This window comes from Lepus europaeus, chromosome 1, assembly GCF_033115175.1.
Source record: "Lepus europaeus isolate LE1 chromosome 1, mLepTim1.pri, whole genome shotgun sequence".
In the NCBI taxonomy this organism is placed as follows: domain Eukaryota; kingdom Metazoa; phylum Chordata; class Mammalia; order Lagomorpha; family Leporidae; genus Lepus; species Lepus europaeus.
In genome coordinates, this window is record NC_084827.1 from 104,149,527 (window position 1) to 104,171,291 (window position 21,765).

Genomic DNA, 21,765 nt, shown 5'->3' on the forward strand with positions numbered 1-21,765 from the left:
TTACCTCCAAAATCTTATAGCAAGCGTTAAAGAGTATGTACCATTAGCCAAGTTTGTTTTGTAACTTCTTTATGTGTGGTCTGTGAGTGAGGAATGATGTTTACATTTTAAAAACTAAAGTATAATTTTTTGACATAAAAATTATATCAAATAAGACTTCCGTGTTCAGTAATAAAACTTTTTTAGAATCTGATTATATTCATTCATTTTACTCTGTTTATGGCTGTTTTTGCATTACAATGATAGAATTGAGCAGTTGTAACAAAGAATGTATGTGGCTCCATTTGGTGCACCAAAATCACAGTGGGTTTTAGTGCTCTGTATGTCACTGTACTGTACATTTTATTTTATCCATTTTAAAGATGTAGACATTTAAAACATAAGGTTAAATGATTTGTCCAGATCACATGACTAGTCACTGGTAGAGCAGGGATTCAAACCCACAAGAAATACTTGGGCATATTCACTCATTTTTTAATGACTTTTAAAAAGGTTGAGACTGTCCTGTGATGAAGCAATACGGAATTTGATAGTCTGTATCTATATTACATAGGTCTCCAAACAATTTTACAAAAAGTATGAAATGTTTTTTAGCTAGCAGATTCTCATTAGGCTGAGATTTATTATCATAAATAGGAAAGCCACTCTCCTACTGGAAATTAGTTTTATGATAACCTCGTGTTATCATTTTTTAAAATTCTCTTCTATGTTGCTTCCTTATTCAAACTATCTTTTCTACAATTATTGGTTAACTAACTTTTGTGCAATTGATAGGGAGTCAAAAGTTAACTGATGGTGAAATTCTAGATGATATTTAATCCATTGATAATAACTAAATGTAGCTAACTATTACACAAGATTCATTTATAAATTACACATTTTTCCTGATGAACACTTTGGATATTTTAGGGTGAAAATTAAGGAGCTAGATAATACTAAATATTTCAGAAAAAGTATAACCCATAGTAAATTTCAGTCTCTTATTATACTTTAACAGTTGTACACATTTCTTGATGAATTGTTCTCATCCCATGAGTATCCTAGGAATAACAACTAAATACGAGAGTGTTCTTTATTTCACATTAATTTTATTATTTGAAAGGCAGAATTACAGAGAGGAGATACAGAGAGATCTTCTACCCGCTGGTTCACTACCCAAGTGACTACAATGACCAGGGCTGGGCCAGGTGGAGGCCAAGACCCTGGAACTCCTTCTGGGTCTCCCACATTGGTGGCAAGGGACTAGGCACTTAGGCCAATTTCTGATACTTTCCCAAGCACATTAGCGGGGAGCTTGCTGTGAAGTGGAATAGACAGGACTCAAATGGGATGCTGGAGTCCCAGGCTGTGGCTTAATCCACTGACCACAATGCCAGCCCAAGACAGTGTTCTTTTACAGTGTTTAGTTATGGAATTTACTTTTCTTCCTAAAGTTTGACTTTCAGATAAGTGTGCAATGTGTTTCATCTTTTTTCATTTTAATTACTGTTTCCCATAATTTGTGTATGTGAGTCACATCAGTCGATTCACTTTGATGTACAACTTATTCCTGCTGGTTTCTTTATTGAACAAGGTAAATTGATAATCTTTACTCTGCTTTTACACTGTATTGTATTTCCACCTAAATTTGAAAAAAATCTTCAAAATTTTTCTAAATTTGATCATAGTTTATTAGACCATTACCAAGTACATATAGACATGTGTTTGCATGAGGATACAAACATATAATCTTATGTGTATATGTGGCTAAGATAGACTGCAAATTCAGTTTCATAATTTGGGAGTCCTAGTTATACATTTTACATCCCTAGTTTAGGATGCCTGTTTTTAAGCAGCTTACTTTAGAACAAGAACTCATATTGTTTGTTTGTTTATTTTTTATTTGACAGGTAGAGTTATAGACAGTGAGAGAGAGAGACAGAGAGAAAGGTCTTCCTTCCATTGGTTCATTCCCCAAATGGTTGCTATGGCCGGCACAGTGCCGATCCAAAGCCAGGAGTCAAGTGCTTCTTCCTGGTCTCCAACGCGAATGCAGGGCCCAAGCACTTGGGCCATCCTCCACTTACTTTCCAGGCCACAGCAGAAAGCTGGACTGGAAGAGGAGCAGCCGGGACTAGAACTGGTGCCCATATGGGATGCCAGCGCCACAGGCGGAGAGTTAACCAAGTGAGCCAAGGCTCCGGCTCCGAGAACCCATATTGTTAATATTCTCTCAAAGATCCTGTCAGCCAGATTTTGTTATGTGTATATATATATATATATATATACACACACACACGTGTATATATATATATATATATATATATAACATTTTCAACCAGTCATTATTTCAGAGATAAAATAGATGAAAAGAAATACTTTTTATGTACTACATATAATCCTAAAACTATTAAAACAGGGAATTTTACAGCAAATAAATTTTTCCTTTAATTATTTAAAAACAAGCCACTTGATAAAATCATCTCAATATTTACTACATGGTTTTATATTAATAATATACTTTTGTTTTCAATTTTCCAGAAATCTGATTCTTAAGTGTGTATATTATCTAATTACATGATTTAATAATGTGGAAGTAGTACTATGAAGGTGACATTGTGAAGATCAATTTACTCTATTTCTTGATTAAATTCTTTTTAAAAAAGGTTTTATTTATTTGAGAGGTGGAGTTGCGACAGAGACAGAGACATAGAGAAAGGTCTGCCATCTGCTGGTTCATTCCCCAGATGGCTGCAATGGCCAGAGCTGAAACGATCCAAAGCCAAGAGCCAGGAGCCTTCTCCAGGTCCCCCAAGTGGGTGCAGGGGCCCAACGACTTGGGCCATCTTTTACTGCTCTCCCAGGCCATAGCTAAGAGCTAGATCAGAAGTGGAGCAGCCAGGACATGAACCAGCGCCCATGTGGGATTCCAGCACCTCAGGCAGAGGCTTAGCCCACCATGCCAGAACACCAGCCCTTGATTAGATTCTTTTTATCCCCCAGAAAACTTTTATTTAAGGAATACAAACTTCATGTATTTCATAAGTATAATTTTAGGAACATAGTGATTCTCCCCACCGTACCTGCCCTTCCACCCATGCTCCCACCCCTCTTCCTCCTCCCTCTCTTATTCCCTATTCTTATTTTTTACTAAGATCTATTTTCATTAACTTTATACACACATAATTAACTCTATACTAAGTAAAGAGTTTGACAAATAGTATAAAAAAACTCTTCCTTAAAAGTCAAGAGAAGGCAATTTCACTTCTATAGATTATCTCTTAGGTACTCTATTAGTTATCACAGACTTGGAAGAACACATGGTATTTGTCCTTTTGAGACTGGCTTATTTCACTAAGTATGATGTTTTCCAGCTCCATCCATTTTGTTGTAAATAACAGGATTTCTTTCTTTCTTTCTCTCTCTTTTTAACCACTGTGTAGTGTCCCATGGTGTACATATCAAACAATTTCTTTATCTGGTATTCAGTTTGCAGATATTTGGGTTGATTTCAAAGCATAGCTATTGTGAATTGAGCTGCAATAAACATAGCGTGCAGATAACTTTCATACGCTGATTTCATTTCCCTTGAGTAAATTCTGAGGAGTGGGATAGTTGGATCATATGATAGGTCTATATTTAGATTTCTGAGCTATCCCCATACTTCCTTCTACAGTGGCTGTACCAGTTTACATTCCCACCAACAATGGATTAGGGTACGTTTTTCCCCAATCCTCCCCAGGGTTGGTTTGTTGATTTCTCTATGAGAGCCATTGTAACTGGGGTGAAGTGAAACCTCATTGTGGTTTTGATTTTCATTTCCCTGACATTTTTCATGTGTCTGGTTGTGGTAGAATGGGAAGGCCATGTCAAGATGGCCACTGGCAAGTGAGCATCAGTTACTCAGGAATGGCTTTGAAACCCACCTGGCAATGGAGCCTGCCTGGCAACAGGCTATGATTGGTTAGGGCGTAAACCGCCCCTTGATCAGATTGGCTGCCTTGGCTGTTTAAGCCGCTGTATGAGTCTATGGGCTGCTCGCTTCTGGCCTGCTTTCACCCGACTCCCAAGGTCTGTGTGGTGACTCTGTGCCTCTTGCCCCCACCACGCTCCTCCTCTCAGAACGAATCCATGGCAACATCTGTTGGCTATTTGGATTTCTTCTCTTTAAAAATTCCTGTTTCTTAACTGGGTTGTTTGTTTTGTTGTTGTTGAGTTTCTTGATCTCTTTATATATTCTGGTTATTAATCTTTTATCAGTTGCATAGTTTGCAAATAATTTCTCTCATTCTGTCACTTCTTCACTGCTGAGTAGTGTTACTTTTTCACTGCCGAGTGTTTTTTTTTGAAGTGCAGAAGTTTCTTAGCTTGAAGTAACCTCATTTGTCAATTTTGGCTTTGATTCCCTGTGCTAGCTAGCTTTTAGGTAATTTACTTAAAATTATCCCTGTGGTTTTCCTTTGCACAACCTAGTGTCTTGTGAAGAAAAAAATGCCATGCTTTAATTAGATGACAATGTAGTGAAGATGACATGTTATGAAATCACATGGATTAATCCAAAATGTGGGGTCAGCAACACCAATGTAGTTAATAACAATAATGATCATGGAAACAAAGTTCATGTTTACTAAGCTGAGACATTGATACTATGTGTTTGAAAAATTTTTTTTCTCTCATGCTATATCACTAATTTCTTCTACTTTTTTTCTTTTCTGTGTAACTATTATAATATGCTCTTAATCAATAACAACAGTGGCACTCTTCCTCAGCCCTTTTGAATTCTGTGACTTTTGACCATACTTTTATTTTCAGGTCTCTCTTTCCTTCTCTCTTTCCCCTTCTCTTGTCTTCCTCTCTTCTCAGACCATGACTCTGTTGGTATTTTTAATTTTTTTCCTACTCTCCTTACTTACTATTCTTGAAGACTCTCTATTTTTTCTAAAATTACAATAGTTTTGTTATTTTAAAAAATTATTGAATTAAAATTAACTCAATCAGAAAAATCCAAGAATATAGAAAAATATAGAGAAGGCAGACAAATAAAGCAACAAACTGGGAAACCCACCATCCAGACATAAGTGCTATGAATATTCTGAACAGAATAATAATAAAACAAGCATTATGCACAGTGTTAACTTAATTATATGTGAGAAATGGATATAATTATAAGTGAATTATGTGTAAGTGGTATCATGACCCATGTTTTATGTTTCAAGTTGCTCTTATTGAATAAAAATCATCAATATCTTTCCCTTTAATAAATGTAGATATTTTCCATTTTAATTGTTACATATTTCTTTGCATGATTTTGCCTTGCTTTGCTTAATGAATTCATTAGCAAATGGGTGTTTTGATTATTTCTCATTTTTGTCTTATAAAAAACTGCTATGAACATTACATCTCTATGCACTTGATGGTCTTCCCTATGAAAGTTCTCAGGACAGTCACTGGACCAAAATGTTATAAAGTTAAAATTTTGATATGTGTTTTTATACCATCTTCCAGAATATACTCACATGTACTCCTATTAACATAATATGGGGTTCTATTTCTTTAGTTCTTTGACAACTGTCATCTATCTTTTAAATGTTATTTTGTCTCCATATTTGTCTTTGTTTTTTTTATTTTTTCTTCTTCTATTGTTCTTCTTGGATGATTCACTTCTTTGATGACTCACTTTCCACCTATAAATGCTGAATTGGTTTATTTGGGCACAACAACAATGTTCCAGCTGTGTCCTATGACCCTTTATACCTAAAAGTACCTAAGGTATACCTAGGGTAGATACATTGAAGATAATAGATATGATTACAATAGACATATAATATACCTAATAGAAATATTAGTTGAGGAAAATGCTAAAGAAATGTTTATAACATGACTACTAACTTAATAAAGTATTTGAAATATTGTTACATGGATATGGTATATTTTTCCTCTTATGTTACATGGAAATAGGAGTACACATGAGAAATACTATTAAGTTATAACTATAAGTTATAACTATTAAGTTATAAAAATTGTCCAGTGATGGATAAGGTTACTTAGCAATATTTAATGTTAGAAATTGTGAGTGTGCTTATTCAACACATATATTTCAAATATTAAAATGACCAATTTTTCAACTAGACAATCTGTAAAGTATTTCCTAGCTCTAAATTTTGATTTTTAAGTATGTTTCTAGAATATACTGCAGAGTATAAATTCCATATTAACTTTGCTTAATGTTTAAATATCTTGAATTTTTCAGTTCTCACAAGAACTGATCAGAAGTTTATTAGTTTTAAATCAAAAATGATATTTTGCTTTTTATAGATTAAGAACTTCAAACAAGTCCTATATTGTTTCTGTCAGTTAAAATCCACATAAAAGCATTTTATATCTTTCTTGAGGAAGAAAGATGTGAATTATAGTAGATATGGAAAAATAATTCCATTAAATATAAATTTTTTATTGGAAAGAGTATATCTGGCTTTATTATCTGGAGCTAAAAAAAGGTCATATTTGGTTAATATTCTAAATGCAGTAATTCAGAAGTGTGCCTTTGTGAGTATTCTGAAAATAGGGTTATTTAAACTAAAGGTTTGAATCAGTCTTTAATGTCCACAGCCTGTTCAATGAGAATGAATGGGTCCTGAATTCAATTCATGAGTGAGTGCTTCATTTATACAACACTCTGTTGAGTGCCTATTATTAAGTGCCAGACATTATTCCAGGTATTAAGAATGTGAACAAAACAGACAAAAATATAGAGATTGTATACTGGATATACCTCTCAAAGTTGATCTGAATAAACATTTGATGCTGGACCTAATCAACTGGCCGCAGCTCCTTCTACCACCAGGAGCAAATCCAGTGGTATCCAGGGCAATTACCCCCAGAGTTATGCGACTGCCCACCATTGTGTGGTACAAGGCCTCATCCCCCATGTTCCTACCATGGTTCTTGGTATGGTGTTCTCTCGGTCAGCCACATAGTCCTCTTCCTTCACCTACAAATAAACTGAAACAATCCTGCCTTGATCTCTAAGTGTCCTGCTCCTTGGTGATCCAACTCATTCATCTTCCTTATCATAAACGTACATACTTCTTCTTTCCCTTTTCAAGGTAAGTTTCTTAAATATCTTTCTCAAAAATAGTTTTGGCATCAGTCACATAATGGGCCTTGAACTAGCCTTATAGACACACAGCAGCAGACAGCCATCCCCTCTCCCCGCACCCCAACCCTACCAAGACACACACACATTGGTGACTCCTGCTAAATTTGTGAATCTGGCCAGACCCTCCTCTCACTGACAGTATTTCTGCTTGATGGGAATTGGCAGTGGAAAAATGTTACCCATCCCTTGCAGCTTGTCTTCATTTAGGGCAACACACTCCTTCAGCAGTAGTTTAATTATTTTGAATCTAATAACAAAGGGATTTAGCTTTTTCTAAAGGAGGTTCTTTGGGTTCTATGTAAATCTGATGGTTAAAATGTGTGCAGGACAGAATGCCACATCTAATTTCACTTTCAGTATCATCTTAGCTCTATACTTTTGCCTTGCCTGAATTCTTCACTTGGATGGAGGCATTTACTAAACATCCTCATCATTGCAAAACTACCCAAGCAATTGTTTTGAGAAAGTGAAGTCGATCTTTTTAGGGTGAGTTGATCAGACAACTTTTGGGTATAGAAGATTGTTATTAACTAAAAGAGGAGGGAGGAGAGGAGGAATTAAATAGAAAATTAGGAAGCTCCATCTTTATGTTCTTGCCAGGCACTAAGCAGTGGTGATCCAATGACCCTCCAACTATCCCTCACTTCCTAGCGCTCCAATAGCCTCAGTGATAAACTGGTATGTAGGATTTGCTTAGTAAATACTTGTCCTGTGTCTGGTTTCATGTCTCTGATGTGTTTTCGCCATACTCAGAATTAGAAATGTACACAACTGGCTCTAGCAAGTGGCATAAGCCAGCTCCAGCCCATGGCTACTGCCAGCTTAGGTAGAGTACAAACCATTGTTCTCATCTAAAGTTTCCTGTAAAGTCATTGAAAAATAAAACAATTTCTATATATGAACTAGTGGCTGGAAGATCTCTCTCCTTCTCTTTATCTCTCTGTTTCTCTCATCTCTCCATCTCTATGAATGCTGCATTTCAAATAAATCTTTTAGAAAAGAGAATATATACTGAATGTTAGACATAATAAAATTAGACAAATTTGATGGATATGATTTTGAATTGTGGTTCAGTCTCCATCTGATTTTGAACAAGTCCATTTTTAAAAAGTTTATCGAGTTTTAATTGGCACATAAAAAGCTTTACATATTTAATGAACACAACTCAATGAGTTTGGGATAAATATACACCTGTGAAATTATCACTACCATGAAAGCTGGGCCTGGCTGAAGCCAGGAACCAGGAGTTTCATTCAGGTCTCCCGTGTGAGTGGTAGGGGCCCAAGCAGTTGGATCACCTTCTGCTGCTTTTCAGGGAGCTGGGTCAGAAGTGAAGCAGTTGGGATTTGAACTGGCAGCTATATTGGATGCTGGCAAAGTAGATAGTGGATTAGCCCAGTGTGTCAGAGCACCAGTCCCACAATGCCACATAAAACCTACTAAAATGTGGTCATTTATGAAATACCTGCCATGCTTATTTCTTATTTGCTAATGTATAGAAATGCAAATTTTTTAAATTTTTGCTTTCAGATGTTTTAATCCTTTGATTCTTTTGGTTTCACAGGTAAATTCTATCAGATTTTCTCATTGGAATCTTCTATTTTTCTTCTCAATAACTCCTCAGTTCTTCCAAGCAAAGTGTTCTGTCCTTAATGTAATTCCCAGAATGGGTGATTTTCTGCATGTACACAGATCTTTTGGATTTATACAAACAAGAATAAATTTGGACAACTTTGTTTTTTACATTTTCTAAGGTATTTCCATGAAGTAAAAGGTTACACTTGTTCAGAAATCATAATGTAATTATGATGTGATTGAGCAGGGAGTGGGGTACTATCTTTGGTCTCTTATCTTTAAAATTATCTTTATTTGAAAGGTAGACAAAGAGGCTGAGACACAGAGAGGTCTTCCATCAGTTGGTTCACTCTTCAAATGTCCTCAACAGCCAGCACTTGGCCATGCCAAAGCTGGGAACTGGGAACTAAACCCAGGTATCTCAAATGGTGGCAGAGACCCAAGTACTCGAGCTGTCATTACTGTCACCCAGATTGTACAATAGCAGGGAGTTAAAATTAGATGTGGAGCCAGGACTTGAACTCAGACACTCTGATATAGGACGTGTTGTTCCAAGTAGCATCCTATTCACTCTGCCAAACTCTCACACCCTTCCTTCTCTTTTGCCTCCATTTTTAAAAGATTTTTTATTTACTTTTTTAAGAGGTAGAGTTACAGACAGTGAGAGGGAGAGGCAGAGAGAAAGGTCTTCCTTCTGTTGGTTCACTCTGCAGATGGCTGCAATGGCCAAAGCTGTGCTGATCTGAAGCCAGGAGCCAGGAGCTTCTTCCAGGTATCCCATGCAGGTGCAGGGGCCCAAGCACTTGGGCCATCTTCTACTGCTTTCCCAGGCCATAGCAGAGTGCTGGATTGGAAGAAGGGCAGCTGGGACTTGAACCAGTGCCTACATGGATGCCGGCACCACAGGCAGAGGAATAACCTGCTGCCCCACAATACCTCCCCCTTTTGCCTTCATTTTTAAAAGTATGCCAGAACATATGTTGGTCCATTTTAACCCTCTTCCTTGCAAAATGGAACAATAAAACAAAGATGTTTTAAAGTAATAATAAACTTGCAAGTTTTGTGATTGTAAAATATATGACCTACTGCCTTTTGCTTTGGTCCTCCACTCTAATATGAGCTGCATATTATTCCCCTGCTATGGTTTGAATGTGAGTTGTCCTCCAAAGGATTCATGTGCTGGAAACATGGTACCCAGTGTGGTTGTGGAACTCTTAAAATGTGGGCTCACCAAAAGGCAGTTACTTCGTCTTCAGCAGGATTTATTGCTGGTCTTGTGGGTGAGGGTGGGTTGTTCTAAGAGAAGGGTGGTCCCCTCGTCCCTTTCTGACTTGCTGTCTCATGTGATCTCTTCTGCTTGCACATGCTTCTGCCATGTGATGCCATCCACCATAAGATCCTCACCAGAGCCAGACCAGTGCTCTCTCCATTCGCTTTAGCCTCCAAAACTGGGCTAAATAAGCCTCTTATATTATACATTATCCAACCTCAGGCATTTTGTTATAGAATTAGAAAATAGACTAATATATCCCCCAAATCGCTCTTTTGGTTTCACTTACGTTATTTCCTTTCTGACCCAAACCCATTTATTTAAGACCAACTCAAGTCTCACCTTCTCCATGACATTTTCCCAAATTGTCCAGGTTATCTTTGAGTTTACTTTGTTATGAATTGCTACATCATTAATGGCAAATACCACACAAGAATATTTGCTTTATTACAGATTGGTATTGTTTGATGTTTTTTACTTGTCTACTTACTTGTGTTATTTGCTGCTGTTTTTTGTTGCTGAATTTTATTCTACAACACCTGGGTGGTACTCTTTTTTTTAGGTGCAGAGATTGCGTCCTTTAAGCATTCCTTATTATCTGGTTGGCTGACTCGAACTCCAAGGTCTCTGAGCACTGTACACATCCAGTGTTAAGCTGTTTTACAAGCTAGTAAAATTGTAAATTTTCATGTCTATTTTTCTTAGAAAATATGTATTATTAGAATTTTCTCACTTATTCAAGAAATGTTGAGTACTTACTCTGTTCCAAAATTAAAAATAATATTGCTATCCTGAAATACAAAGCTAATTTTATTGCTATATTTTGCCCAAGACAATGTTGTAAACTTGCAAGAAATTTTATTTTAAAAAATTATTTTATTTATTTGAAAGGCAGAGTTACAGAGAGAGTGGAGACGGGAGTGGGGGAGAGAGTGAGACAGAGAGAGAGAGAGAGAGAGAGAGAGAGAGGTCTTCCCTCCACTGGTTCACTTTCCAAATGGCTGCAACAACCAGGGTTTGTCCAGGCCAAAACCAGAAGCCAAGAGCTTCTTCCAGTTCTCACACATGGGTCCAGGGGCCCAAGGACTTTGGCCATCCTCTGCGGTATTCTCAGGTGCATTAGCAAGGAGTTGGATAGGAAGTGGAGCAGCTGGGACTCAGACTGGTGCCAATATGTAATGTTGGTGCTGCAGGCCAGGGCTTTAACCTGCTGAGCCACTGCGCTGACCCCAAGAAATTTTGTATTTGAGAATATGCCATAGTACCTTCTAAAATAGTAATTCCCAGACTACAGTGTCTTTGATCAGCAGCTGTAGGACATCTGAAATTTCTACTTTCTAAGATAGTCACAGTCATGAGACCTTTAGTTTTGTAGCTATTATAAACCCCAGGGTGAGGTAATTGTGACCAGCAATGGTTTAACACTTTTTATTTTCACAAAACAACACAAGCACAAATGCAGTTTGTCCTAATAATACCTCAATGCTATACAGACACTCACACCCTTTTAATCTCTTTTTTTCTTTCTACCTCTTGCTTTCTCTTGGAATTTCTTTTGGTCTTAAGGATTCTTTGATATAATTGTGATAACTGATTTTTTTTTCTGACTCTGTTAGAGTCTCCATGGAATTAAAGATCACATTCTTATTCAACTTGATGTACTTGACCTTTTCCCATGATTGACATGTCTAAATGGCTGTTGCAGCGCCTTAATTATGCACCAGCTGTGTTACATTCAGTTCATGGGGAAAAAAAAAAAAACACACAGTTCCTTTAACAGTAAATGCTTTACCCCCTTCCTGCCAGCTAAATAAAGGAGAGTAATATATAAGAATTATTATTAACCATGATCCCCAACTTCATCTCTTGAATTGCATTTTGTAAACATTCTGTCTACTATGACCTCAGATGCATCAAAAATTGGTTTCAGTACTGGTACTTGTTATATCACTAAAATGCTTAATATAATTCTGAAAGTGCTCAAAACCACATTGCTTTTCCTTCAGGAAATAAGGCATACACCTTTGTGTATAGGAGGGAATTCTTAAAATTATGAATCTGAGAGTTTCTATAGCTGTCTTTCCGCCTCCTGGCAAGTGTGGGAAGTGAGGGAGGCGAGAGGAGAAGGAGCCAGTGGTGGTGGTGGTGGTGAAAACAAACTTTATCTCCCTTACAAAAACAAACCTTAGAGAAGAGAAAGGAAAGTTCTCCAGGTTAAATGCTTTGAATTGTGAACCAGTAGCTCTGGGATTTCATCCTCCTTTTAAATGTAAACACATGGCTCCTGGAGATAAATGTCTCCCTCTGAAGGTCTCTTTCTTTTCATTCAACCTTTAACCCATATTCCAGCTTTCTTGCTTTAGAAGTTCAGAATCATGCAATGACTTGAAGCTATTTTCTCTATAGTTCCTGCTAGTTCATTCCCCAAATACCCACAGTGGACAAGGTTGTGCCAGGCCACCGCTGGGAGCTGGAACTTAATCCAGGTCTCTCACATAGGTGGTAGGGACCCCTATGTCAGCCATCACCTGCTCCTTCCCTAGGCATTAGCAAGAAGCTGGACTCAAGGGTGGAGCTGGGACTCAAACCCAGGTATTCTGATATATATATATGAGAAGTGGGTATCCCAACCAGCATCTTAACTACTAAGTCAAACATCCACCTTTAAAATGTATTTCTGTTGATGAAAGTCCATAAATGTTTATTTCATCTTTAAAACTTAGTTACAATCCATAAAAAAATTTTCAGGGTTGTATTCAAATTTAAGATAATTGCTATAATTCTTGCATATGTTATCGGCAAGATTTAGAATAATTTTCTAGAAACCAACTTTTGTTTCTGTAAAATTCAAACCCTGCTTCTTCTCTACTACCTATGTATTTCCAATGCTAGGCAGATTGTGATGAGTCTTTGTTTTGTGATATCATTCCCTGTCCTGTACTTTTGTCATGAGTTTCACACAGTGGATGCAAGGGTTTGGAAACCATTTCTACTTCAAGATAAATAATAGTCATCTGTTCACATATAGGAGTGATTGAAAATCAGATAAATATGACTTCCTAAACCTAACCTGAATGTATCTTTAACTCTTTTTTCCCTCTTAGTTCCCCATATTGTCCACAGACACTTGAGTGTTCCTGTCATAAGGAGAAGTGAGACAGGGAAAAAATGGAAAAAGACAATGGTTTTATGCAGTTATGGTTAGTATAACTTCCTATAAAGCATGATGATGAGAATACAGTGCAAACCTCTACAGGGCCTTAGAAAAAGGCTCATCCAAGTGAGGGTACCTAAAACTTAAGCTCCAAAATTTATTATAGAATAGTTTAACTGTCTTATGAAAATATTATTTTTTCTTGGGTCTTATGGTGTTTTGTCAGTTTTCTAAAATACATAGTTTGGAGACTGGCTTTGTGGCCCAGTGGGTTAAGCTGCTACCTGAAATGCTGATATCACGTATGAGTGTTGGTTCAAGTCCCAGTTGCTCCATTTTCAATTCAGCTACCTGCTAATGTGCCTGGGAAAGCAGCAGAAGATGGCCCAATTGCTTAGGTTCATGCCATACAAATGGGAAACCTGAATAGAGTTCTGGCTCTTGCAGCCTTTTAAGATTTTTATTTGTATGAGAAGGCAGTTACAGAGAGAAAGAGAGAGAGAGAGAGAGAGAGAGAGAGAAGGAAGGAGGGAGAGAGGGAGAGAGGGAGTGAGATAGAGAATCTTCCATCCACTGGCTTACTCCCCAAATGGCCACAACAACCAGGGCTGGTCCAGGTAGAAGCCAAGAGCTTTTTCCAGGTCTCCCACATGGGTTCAAGGGCCCACGCATTTGGGTCTTCTTACACTGCTTTCCCAGGTGCATTAGTGGGGAGCTGGATTAGAAGTAGTACAGCCAAGACTTGAAATGGCACCCATATGAGATAACAGCACCCATATAAGATGCCAGCACTCCAGACAGTAGCTTAATCCACTGGGGCTTAGCCTTTCAATTAAATAAATAAATCCTAAAAAAAAAAAACTAAAAATGAATTATGTATTTTCAAATAAATAATGTAGTTTGTTATAATATATTTTTTCAGTCTAAATAAATATTTAATTTTATGTTCATAATTTTGTATTATTTTTCTTAAGCTGCATCTCCAATATTAAGTTTCTGGATCTTCCTTTGAGGTTTTAACAGAACTAAAGATAGTAGAGGTCAGGATATCACAAGGCAGGAGCCATGTGGAATGCATTACATTGAGATGATGGGAAGATTGCAGTTATTGTCAAAGAAAAACCTTTAATGCAGAATTATTGCAAGACAGGAGTTTAATAAACTGAAAGGAAAGAGTGTTGCAAGAATCATGTATATCTATTTTAAAATTTCATAAATTAAGGCAAAATTAATTAAAGTATTGTAAAAAATATGATAAGAGATCAAATGTTTGAGAAGTGAATGAGAACTACTTGAACCTTAGCAAATATCAGCAACCATGAAGCAAAATATCTAGTGGCTAATAAAATCTGAGGGATTTCAGGAAAAGTAGAGATAGGATCTGAAAGTGCCATGTGGAGCCAGCAAGCACTGCCTTACCGATTCTCTGCCTGGCCAGGGGCAGCCCACATGGGAACTGTGGCAGAGAAGCATCCACCTCTGAGAAGTATAATGGACACAGTGTCCTCCAGAGAAAGGCAAATTTCCTCTGAACAAGAAAAGTAAATGGAACACTTGGAAAGTTCATTGAAAGGGTTTCAGTCATTGAAGAGAGATGGGAGAATAAAGATAATTCTTACCAGCTTGTAATTTCACATATACTCTTATTCAGTGTTGTAAAAGTTATAAAACTTTTCCTTTATGCAATGAAACAGATGGGGGTGCCACCTGTAATCATTGTTATATTTCCTGTGGCCGTTTTACTATTCTCATAAAACTTCTATGATTACTTGTTTCTTTCTCATTCACATTTTTCCTGTTTAGAAGTTCACTATTCTTTTTAAGTCATTTTTTTGTGCTCCCATATCTTCATTACTTCTCAATCTTTTCCTAGACATCATCTTTCTTGCTATTCTGTCTTTTACTGTTTTAAAATCACCTGGCTACTGTTTTCCCCACTGCATTCCTTGCTTTAGCAACAGCTGGGAAAAAGCAGTTTGCTGTCATAGAGGCAGTGCTCATTTTGACAGGTAGCATCCCCACCTGGGATATGAAAGCTTCAACAGAGAGGAATTATAGGAGGCAAAGCAACCTCCCATGTTCAAGAGGACAGTATTCTCTCCACGTGCAACCTACATTTTCAGCACTTCCTTCCTTGACAGCTGAGAGACAGCACCTGGTTACTTCCTCTAACTCCCTGTGCTCTGTTGATCTGGCTCACACACTAAAGGGGGTTGACTAGATTTGTTTGTTAATTGTGAGACTTGAAATATGACTTACCTGTTTGATCCTTTTGTTTCAAACATTAGGAAAAAGCACTTTCTGAATGAGATGCTATTTTTTGTAGACAAGTAATTTGCTCAGAAAGGGAAAGTGATTTTTTCCAAGGTTGTATAATGGCAGTAGCAAGCTTTGATATTTAAATATTTGAATCAATCTCAGAGAGCATGCTTTTAATTATTACTCTCCCATACAACATAACATTATAACAAATAAAATAATAAATGAGACCACACACACAAGCATATAAAATCATTTCCATTTGTTTCCCTTGTCCAAAATTGAGCCAAAGGGCTTTTTGTGCATTTTATTTATCTATAATCCATTAATTGAATCAATCAACATTGTTCACTTGCCTGCAATGGATACAAACCAGGACAGAAATCTGGATATAGAACTTATCATTTAGCTTGCAGTTTCCAGAGGCTTAACCCATAATTATAGTTAAGGTTAGAAGAAACCAATATCCCTTATTAAAATATACATTTTATTAGATTTGATTCTGTAGTTTCCAGCTGAAATGCCATGCACTTAGTATTTTAGAAATCTCACCATTTTGCTTACCCATTTTCTGAAACTTAATATTACGATTTGGAGTTTGGTTTAGGCCTCCCTCATTGAATTAGTCAGCTAAGGCTGCTGTAACAAAATGATCACAGTCTGGGTGGCTTGAACTGTAGGCTAATCCTCCACCTGTGGCACTGGTACACCGGGTTCTAGTCCCGGTCAGGGCGCCGGGTTCTGTCCCGGTTGCCCCTCTTCCAGGCCAGCTCTCTGCTGTGGCCTGGGAGTGCAGTGGAGGATGGCCCAAGTGCTTGGGCCCTGCACCCCATGGGAGACCAGGAGAAGCACCTGGCTCCTGCCTTCAGATCAGCGCGGTGTGCCAGCTGCAGCGCGCCGGCCACGGCGGCAATTGGAGGGTGAACAAATGGCAAAAAGAAGACCTTTCTCTCTGTCTCTCTCACTGTCCACTCTGCCTGTCAAAATATATATATATATAAAAAAAGACAGGGACCCATCATTACAGTAGTCTACAGGATGCTTTCAATTTCCTAAAATAATTTCTGTCACCTGTTTTTTTTTTTTAGGTTTCTCCCTCTGCATGCTGGATTCTTTGGTTAGCCATTTCCAGGTCAACTCTTGCCTTTGACACCATTTTACTGTCAGTCATTGCTATTCTTAAACCCTGTGTGAGGACAGCATTAAGTAAAAGTATAGAAATGTGAGAACACCTGGCTGTTCAGGGGTGAGGGAACATACACTGGCTTTTAGCATGTGAACCTGAGTAAATTGCCCTGCCTGTTGTACAAGACCTTATCACAAAAACTGAAGTAGGCAGAGTTCAGATATTGTTTGGAGCATTAAAATATTCAGACAATTTACTTAAAATGTATATTAAAATAGAATATTAAAGTTATATCCTGTAGACAACAGAAAGCAATAAATGAATTCAAAGCAAAGGAATAATACAGGAAGATTCATGTATTTTTTTCAAAAAAGACATCATAATTCAGAATAAGTTTCAAATGTAATAAGATTGGAACTAGGGGAAAAAAAAAAACATTAAGGAGACTTACCATAGTCTGGTAGCAGACAAGAAGGTCCAAACTATAATATCAGTAGTGATATTGAAGAGTGATTAGTTTTAAGAGATGCTAAGGAGTTGGGAGCCATTGTAAATTGAATACAATTTGAGATAACTGGGTAGATGGTGCATTTGCTGACATAGAAGATATATAGCTGATACTTGGAGGCAAAGCAAAGGATTAGTTTCATGGACATACTGAGTTTGACATGCCTCTGGGAAGGATGTCCAGCTGAGTATGTCTAGTAGGTGGACAGAGGTGTAGGTTAACAGTCCAAGATAGTTTCTGGCAACAAAATGCAGCTATCAGAACCTGTAAGATATGAGTAAGTAGTAGTAGTAGAAGTAGTAGTAGTAAGAGCAGCAGCAGCAGCAGCAGCACTGTGGTAGTTGAAATCATGAGGCTGAGAGAGTGTCCCTGCAGGTCTCCAGCATTGAATAGGTAAACAGAAGAAAAATCGGCAAAGGAAAAATATGAAAAAAAAAAAAAAAAAGAGGAAAAGGGCCAAGAGAAAATAATGTAGTATAAAAGTGGTATCAATGTCTACAGCCAGAAACAGTGCAATTGAAAAAGCTCCCTGGGATTTGGCATTATTAGGGACCTTGGTGAAATCTTTTTTGTTAGAAATAGTGAGTTTTTCACATACACTAAATGTGAAGGCAAGTGAACTGGTGTGGTAACACAGTTGAGGATAGAACTTTTTTTTTTTTTTAACAAGAATCATATAATTAAAGTATGGGGAATAGAAAAATATTATTAAGACAATTAATAAATAAATGATTACCAAATATATAACAAAATAACTGCATTATAAGTGTGTATAATATCATGTGCATTTAGTGTTATAAACCCAAATTGTGATAGTCTTCATTAGGTATGCTAAAAATGCAGTCCCAAACTCCAAGCTTTACGTAAACTATCATATCATAAACACTTGAAGATGATTTGGTGGATTGACTTTGAGTTTCCATTTTCATGCAAATCATCATCCTCTGTGCTTTGGAATAGATTAGACTCTGATTTGTGCATTTATTTCCTAATGAAGGTCATCGAACACTATTTATTGGAGTTCATGTGCCCCTGGGAGGGAGAAAAAGCCATCGACGTCACAGGCATCGTGGTCATAAACACAGAAAGAGAGACAGAGAAAAAGACTCAGGATTAGAGGATGGAAGGGAGTCACCTTCATTCGGTAAGGATCTTTCTCCTTGTTTTTTTTTTATTAATTTATTACTGTAATATACTTGTTTTTACAGTCCATAATTTGCAGTAATGTTTCATAAAATAGTTTATGCTTATATAAAGCACATTGGGCAGACTGGGGAGAAGTAGGAGAAAGAGTTTGATCTTTGTTTTTCTCTTGTGTATCTGCTTTGTCAAGGTGAAAATGAGTTTAGATTTATGATACAGGAAGCAAAGTGATGGAGTAAAGCTTAGTTTTTAAACTCTGGATAATTATGCAAGTTATAGTTATTGGTCTAAGATATTTAAAATTCCAGTGGAAAATGCCTTTTTAAAGTTCCCATTTACACTAATGCCGATGCTGCCCAAATTTCAATCTTAGTGCATTTTACTATTTTGAATGTTCTTATTTCTAAAGTATATATTGAATACCAAAAGTGGATTATTGTAGTTATTGCCCGTTCCTGAATGCCATGAGAGTCCATGTACATGACATAGCCTGGAACCTGGCTTTCAATTCCTTAAACTTCTCATTACCAGTGACCTTCTCTGTCATTGCACTTAGCTCACTTCCTTACCCATGGCTCCTCCATCTTTGAAGGCACTAATTCAGTCACCTTGCTTTCTCACTATAGCTTCTCTCCTTCTTGCCTGTTTGTCCAACTGCTTAACCTCTCTAATCTTATTGTCCCTAGTTATGTCATTTTTCCCTTATCTTATTCAGATTTAATAGCCTGTAACTTTAGTAATACTTTTCCTAGTATGCTAAATGCCTTAGATGCCCTGTTTTAGTTTTATGTATACCTTTGCCTGCTCTTTTAAAACCGTACTTAATATTAAGGTTCTTCCATATACCTACTTTTCCTGGCTTCCCTAACCCAACACATTGGGTTAAAAATAGTGATTTAACAGGTTTAATTGTAATCATTATAAGTTCATGTCTCAAGCAAACCTTCAACACTTCCTCCCAATTTTTTTGATTTATTTTGGTTTTTGAAATACTTATTTTTCAACTTTTTTCACAGTTCTCCATCATCATTATTCAGTAGATTACCTTGCTTTCTAGTTTAGGGGGAAAATACATTATTAGGAAAAAATTTCCATCTTATTAAACATATTGACCTGCATGCCCCCATCTGCCACTATATCTCTTATTATATTTACAGAAAAGAGAGTTTTTCCCATTATGTTTATTTATTTGCTCTTACCATTTAAGAAGACTTACACAATTTTTGGTTGAATTGATCTTGTCAGTTGGATTTTCCTCATCGTTTTTAAATATGATAATCTTTTTTAAACAGATACCCAACCACCCTCAAAACCACATTCCTCTTTTGACAGTTCAAAGATGAAATAAGTTAATTGCATATAAAATTTGGTATAATAATTTTACATTAAATATGCTAAAATATTGGTTTATTGTGTATCTTCACTAAGTGTTGCAAAGAGGTATGTGGTCTTTGATATTTTTTTCATTTTTTTAGGCTATGTCTTTTTTTTTTTTTTTTAATTTGACAGATAGAGTTATAGACAGTGAGAGAGACAGAGAGAAAGGTCTTCCTTCTGTTGGTTCACTCCCCAAATGGCCGCCACGGCCGGTACGCTGCGCCGATCTGAAGCCAGGAACCAGGTGCTTCCTCCTGGTCTCCCATGGGGGTGCAGGGCCCAACCACTTGGGCCATCCTCCACTATCCTCCTGGGCCACCACAGAGAGCTGGCCTGGAAGAGGAGCAACCGGGACTAGAACCCAGTGCCCACATGGGATGCTGGCGCCGCAGGCGGAGGATTAACCAAGTGTGCCATGGCGCTGGCCCCTAGGCTATGTCTTTTAAGCCTGAATATGTTTGGATAATTTTCTCTGTCCCATAATTAAGAAAAAAGTTCATAGGATAAGGCTAATGGAAGGTGTGTTAAAAAACATTCTCAATCTACACAAACTCATGGTTTTTTTTTTTACTTGGGGAGTATTGTCCTGTTATAGGCAGTTCTGTTCCATTTGCTTTGCTGTCCTCTTCATGAATATTAATCATCTGAGTTATCTGCATGTTGGATTTCTGATGTTCTTCTGTGGTTTGAAAGGCAGTCTCTCATATTACCATTTAACTATCTGTAGTACCAGTTCTGTAGTTTACTACTATAATAGGTTTTGATTTTTGCATTTTCTTGAGTTTCTTTCTTATCTCCTATTTTTCTTACGTTTATTTCTGTCCTTTCCTAATTTCTTTTTGCTTTTCTGATGGATAGTCAAAGTTTTTAGATCCTATTGAGGATCCCTAGGTTTTTAAGGCATTTTCTTTTTGTGCTGAAGTAGGTAATTTACAGAGCTATGATCGTCCTATTGTAGTATATTTATAAAATCCTATTTTTTTCTTTTTAAACTAGACACAACTGTATTCATGTTATATCATTCCAGCTATGTGCAAAGATTGCTTTGAGAAGCTGCTACTGGTATGCTCCTTTGTATAGTTACAGGCATTAAACTTTTCTAAATGCTGCATACAAAGATACTTAAAAATGTTTGTGGAAAATGGAATTAAAAGATGTTTATTTTGTGTAAAAATATTTTCAATCCATGAAATCCATATTATGAAAAAAGTTTCTGTGAACATGTTTGAGGATCATTTGAATGCATGGATTTCAAAGTTGTTTTACCACAAAATAAACTCATTTTTAAATTCCATTTTCCATAAACCTTTTGAAGTACCCTCCTGCTTCTACCAGGAGTAGATGTTTGCTGGTAGGGAAAGTGAAAAGAAAAGTTGTCTGGATGTCCTGTACTCATATGTTAGAAGGGTGGTTGTCACTGAGTCAGTGAGCCAACATTAGAGGATGGGCCAAATGGTTCCCACAACTTCTGGTGTTTTACATTTTTTGAGGTAGGGTTGGGAGTGTAGTGAAGAGACAACTGGGTAGACTTTTTTCTTTCAAGCTCCATCTGCTTATAGTTAGTCAAAACTCCCTCTTAGATTCCAGGAATGGATTAAGATTTAATGGTAGTTTTATCATCTTCTAACATTTGAAAAATATATTCATATAATCTCAGATGTATTAGTAAACAAATTAAAATAAGCTATATATATATATATATATATATATATATATATATATAATCATTTGATTCTTCCCTCTACTCTGTCTTCTTTTTTTTCCCCATAGCTGGATGCATTATGTCAGTTTTTCTATGACAGTGGTTATCAATATTGACTGTGCTCAAGAGTTCTAAAAACAGTGATACCCAAGCTCTGTGCATGGGTGTTTTTACAAAAGTACCCCCAGATGATTCTACTGTGCAGCTAAGGTTGAGAAACTTATCTACTCAAAGTGTGGCCCATGCATGAGCCAGAAATATTGGCATCACATTTGAGCGTGTTGAAAATGCAGAATCTTGAATCAGAATCTGTATACTAACAGTATTCTTAGGTAACTTGTATACATGTTAAAATTTGACAAGTAGTCATTGGAAACTTTGTCAAACCATGTTGTGTATTAAAATACTTTGAGGAGCTCTTAAAAATTACTGATGCTGGGTCCCACCCTCAAAGACTTCTTTAGTTAATCCTGGGTGTTTTCCTAAAATGTACCCCAGGTGATTTAACATCCA

At 36.9% G+C, this 21,765-nt stretch overlaps 1 protein-coding gene across 3 annotated transcripts in view; it reads left to right on the top strand.

The window, feature by feature from the left end:
* Window positions 1-21,765, top strand: part of SLC4A10 (solute carrier family 4 member 10) — a 229,346-nt gene that overhangs the window by 39,082 nt on the left and 168,499 nt on the right. For all 3 annotated transcript variants that reach the window (XM_062199976.1, XM_062199985.1, XM_062199980.1), the window contains one exon: window positions 18,028-18,174. In XM_062199976.1, coding sequence (XP_062055960.1) covers window positions 18,028-18,174 — 147 coding nt within the window. The remainder of the gene's footprint in view (window positions 1-18,027; window positions 18,175-21,765) is intronic.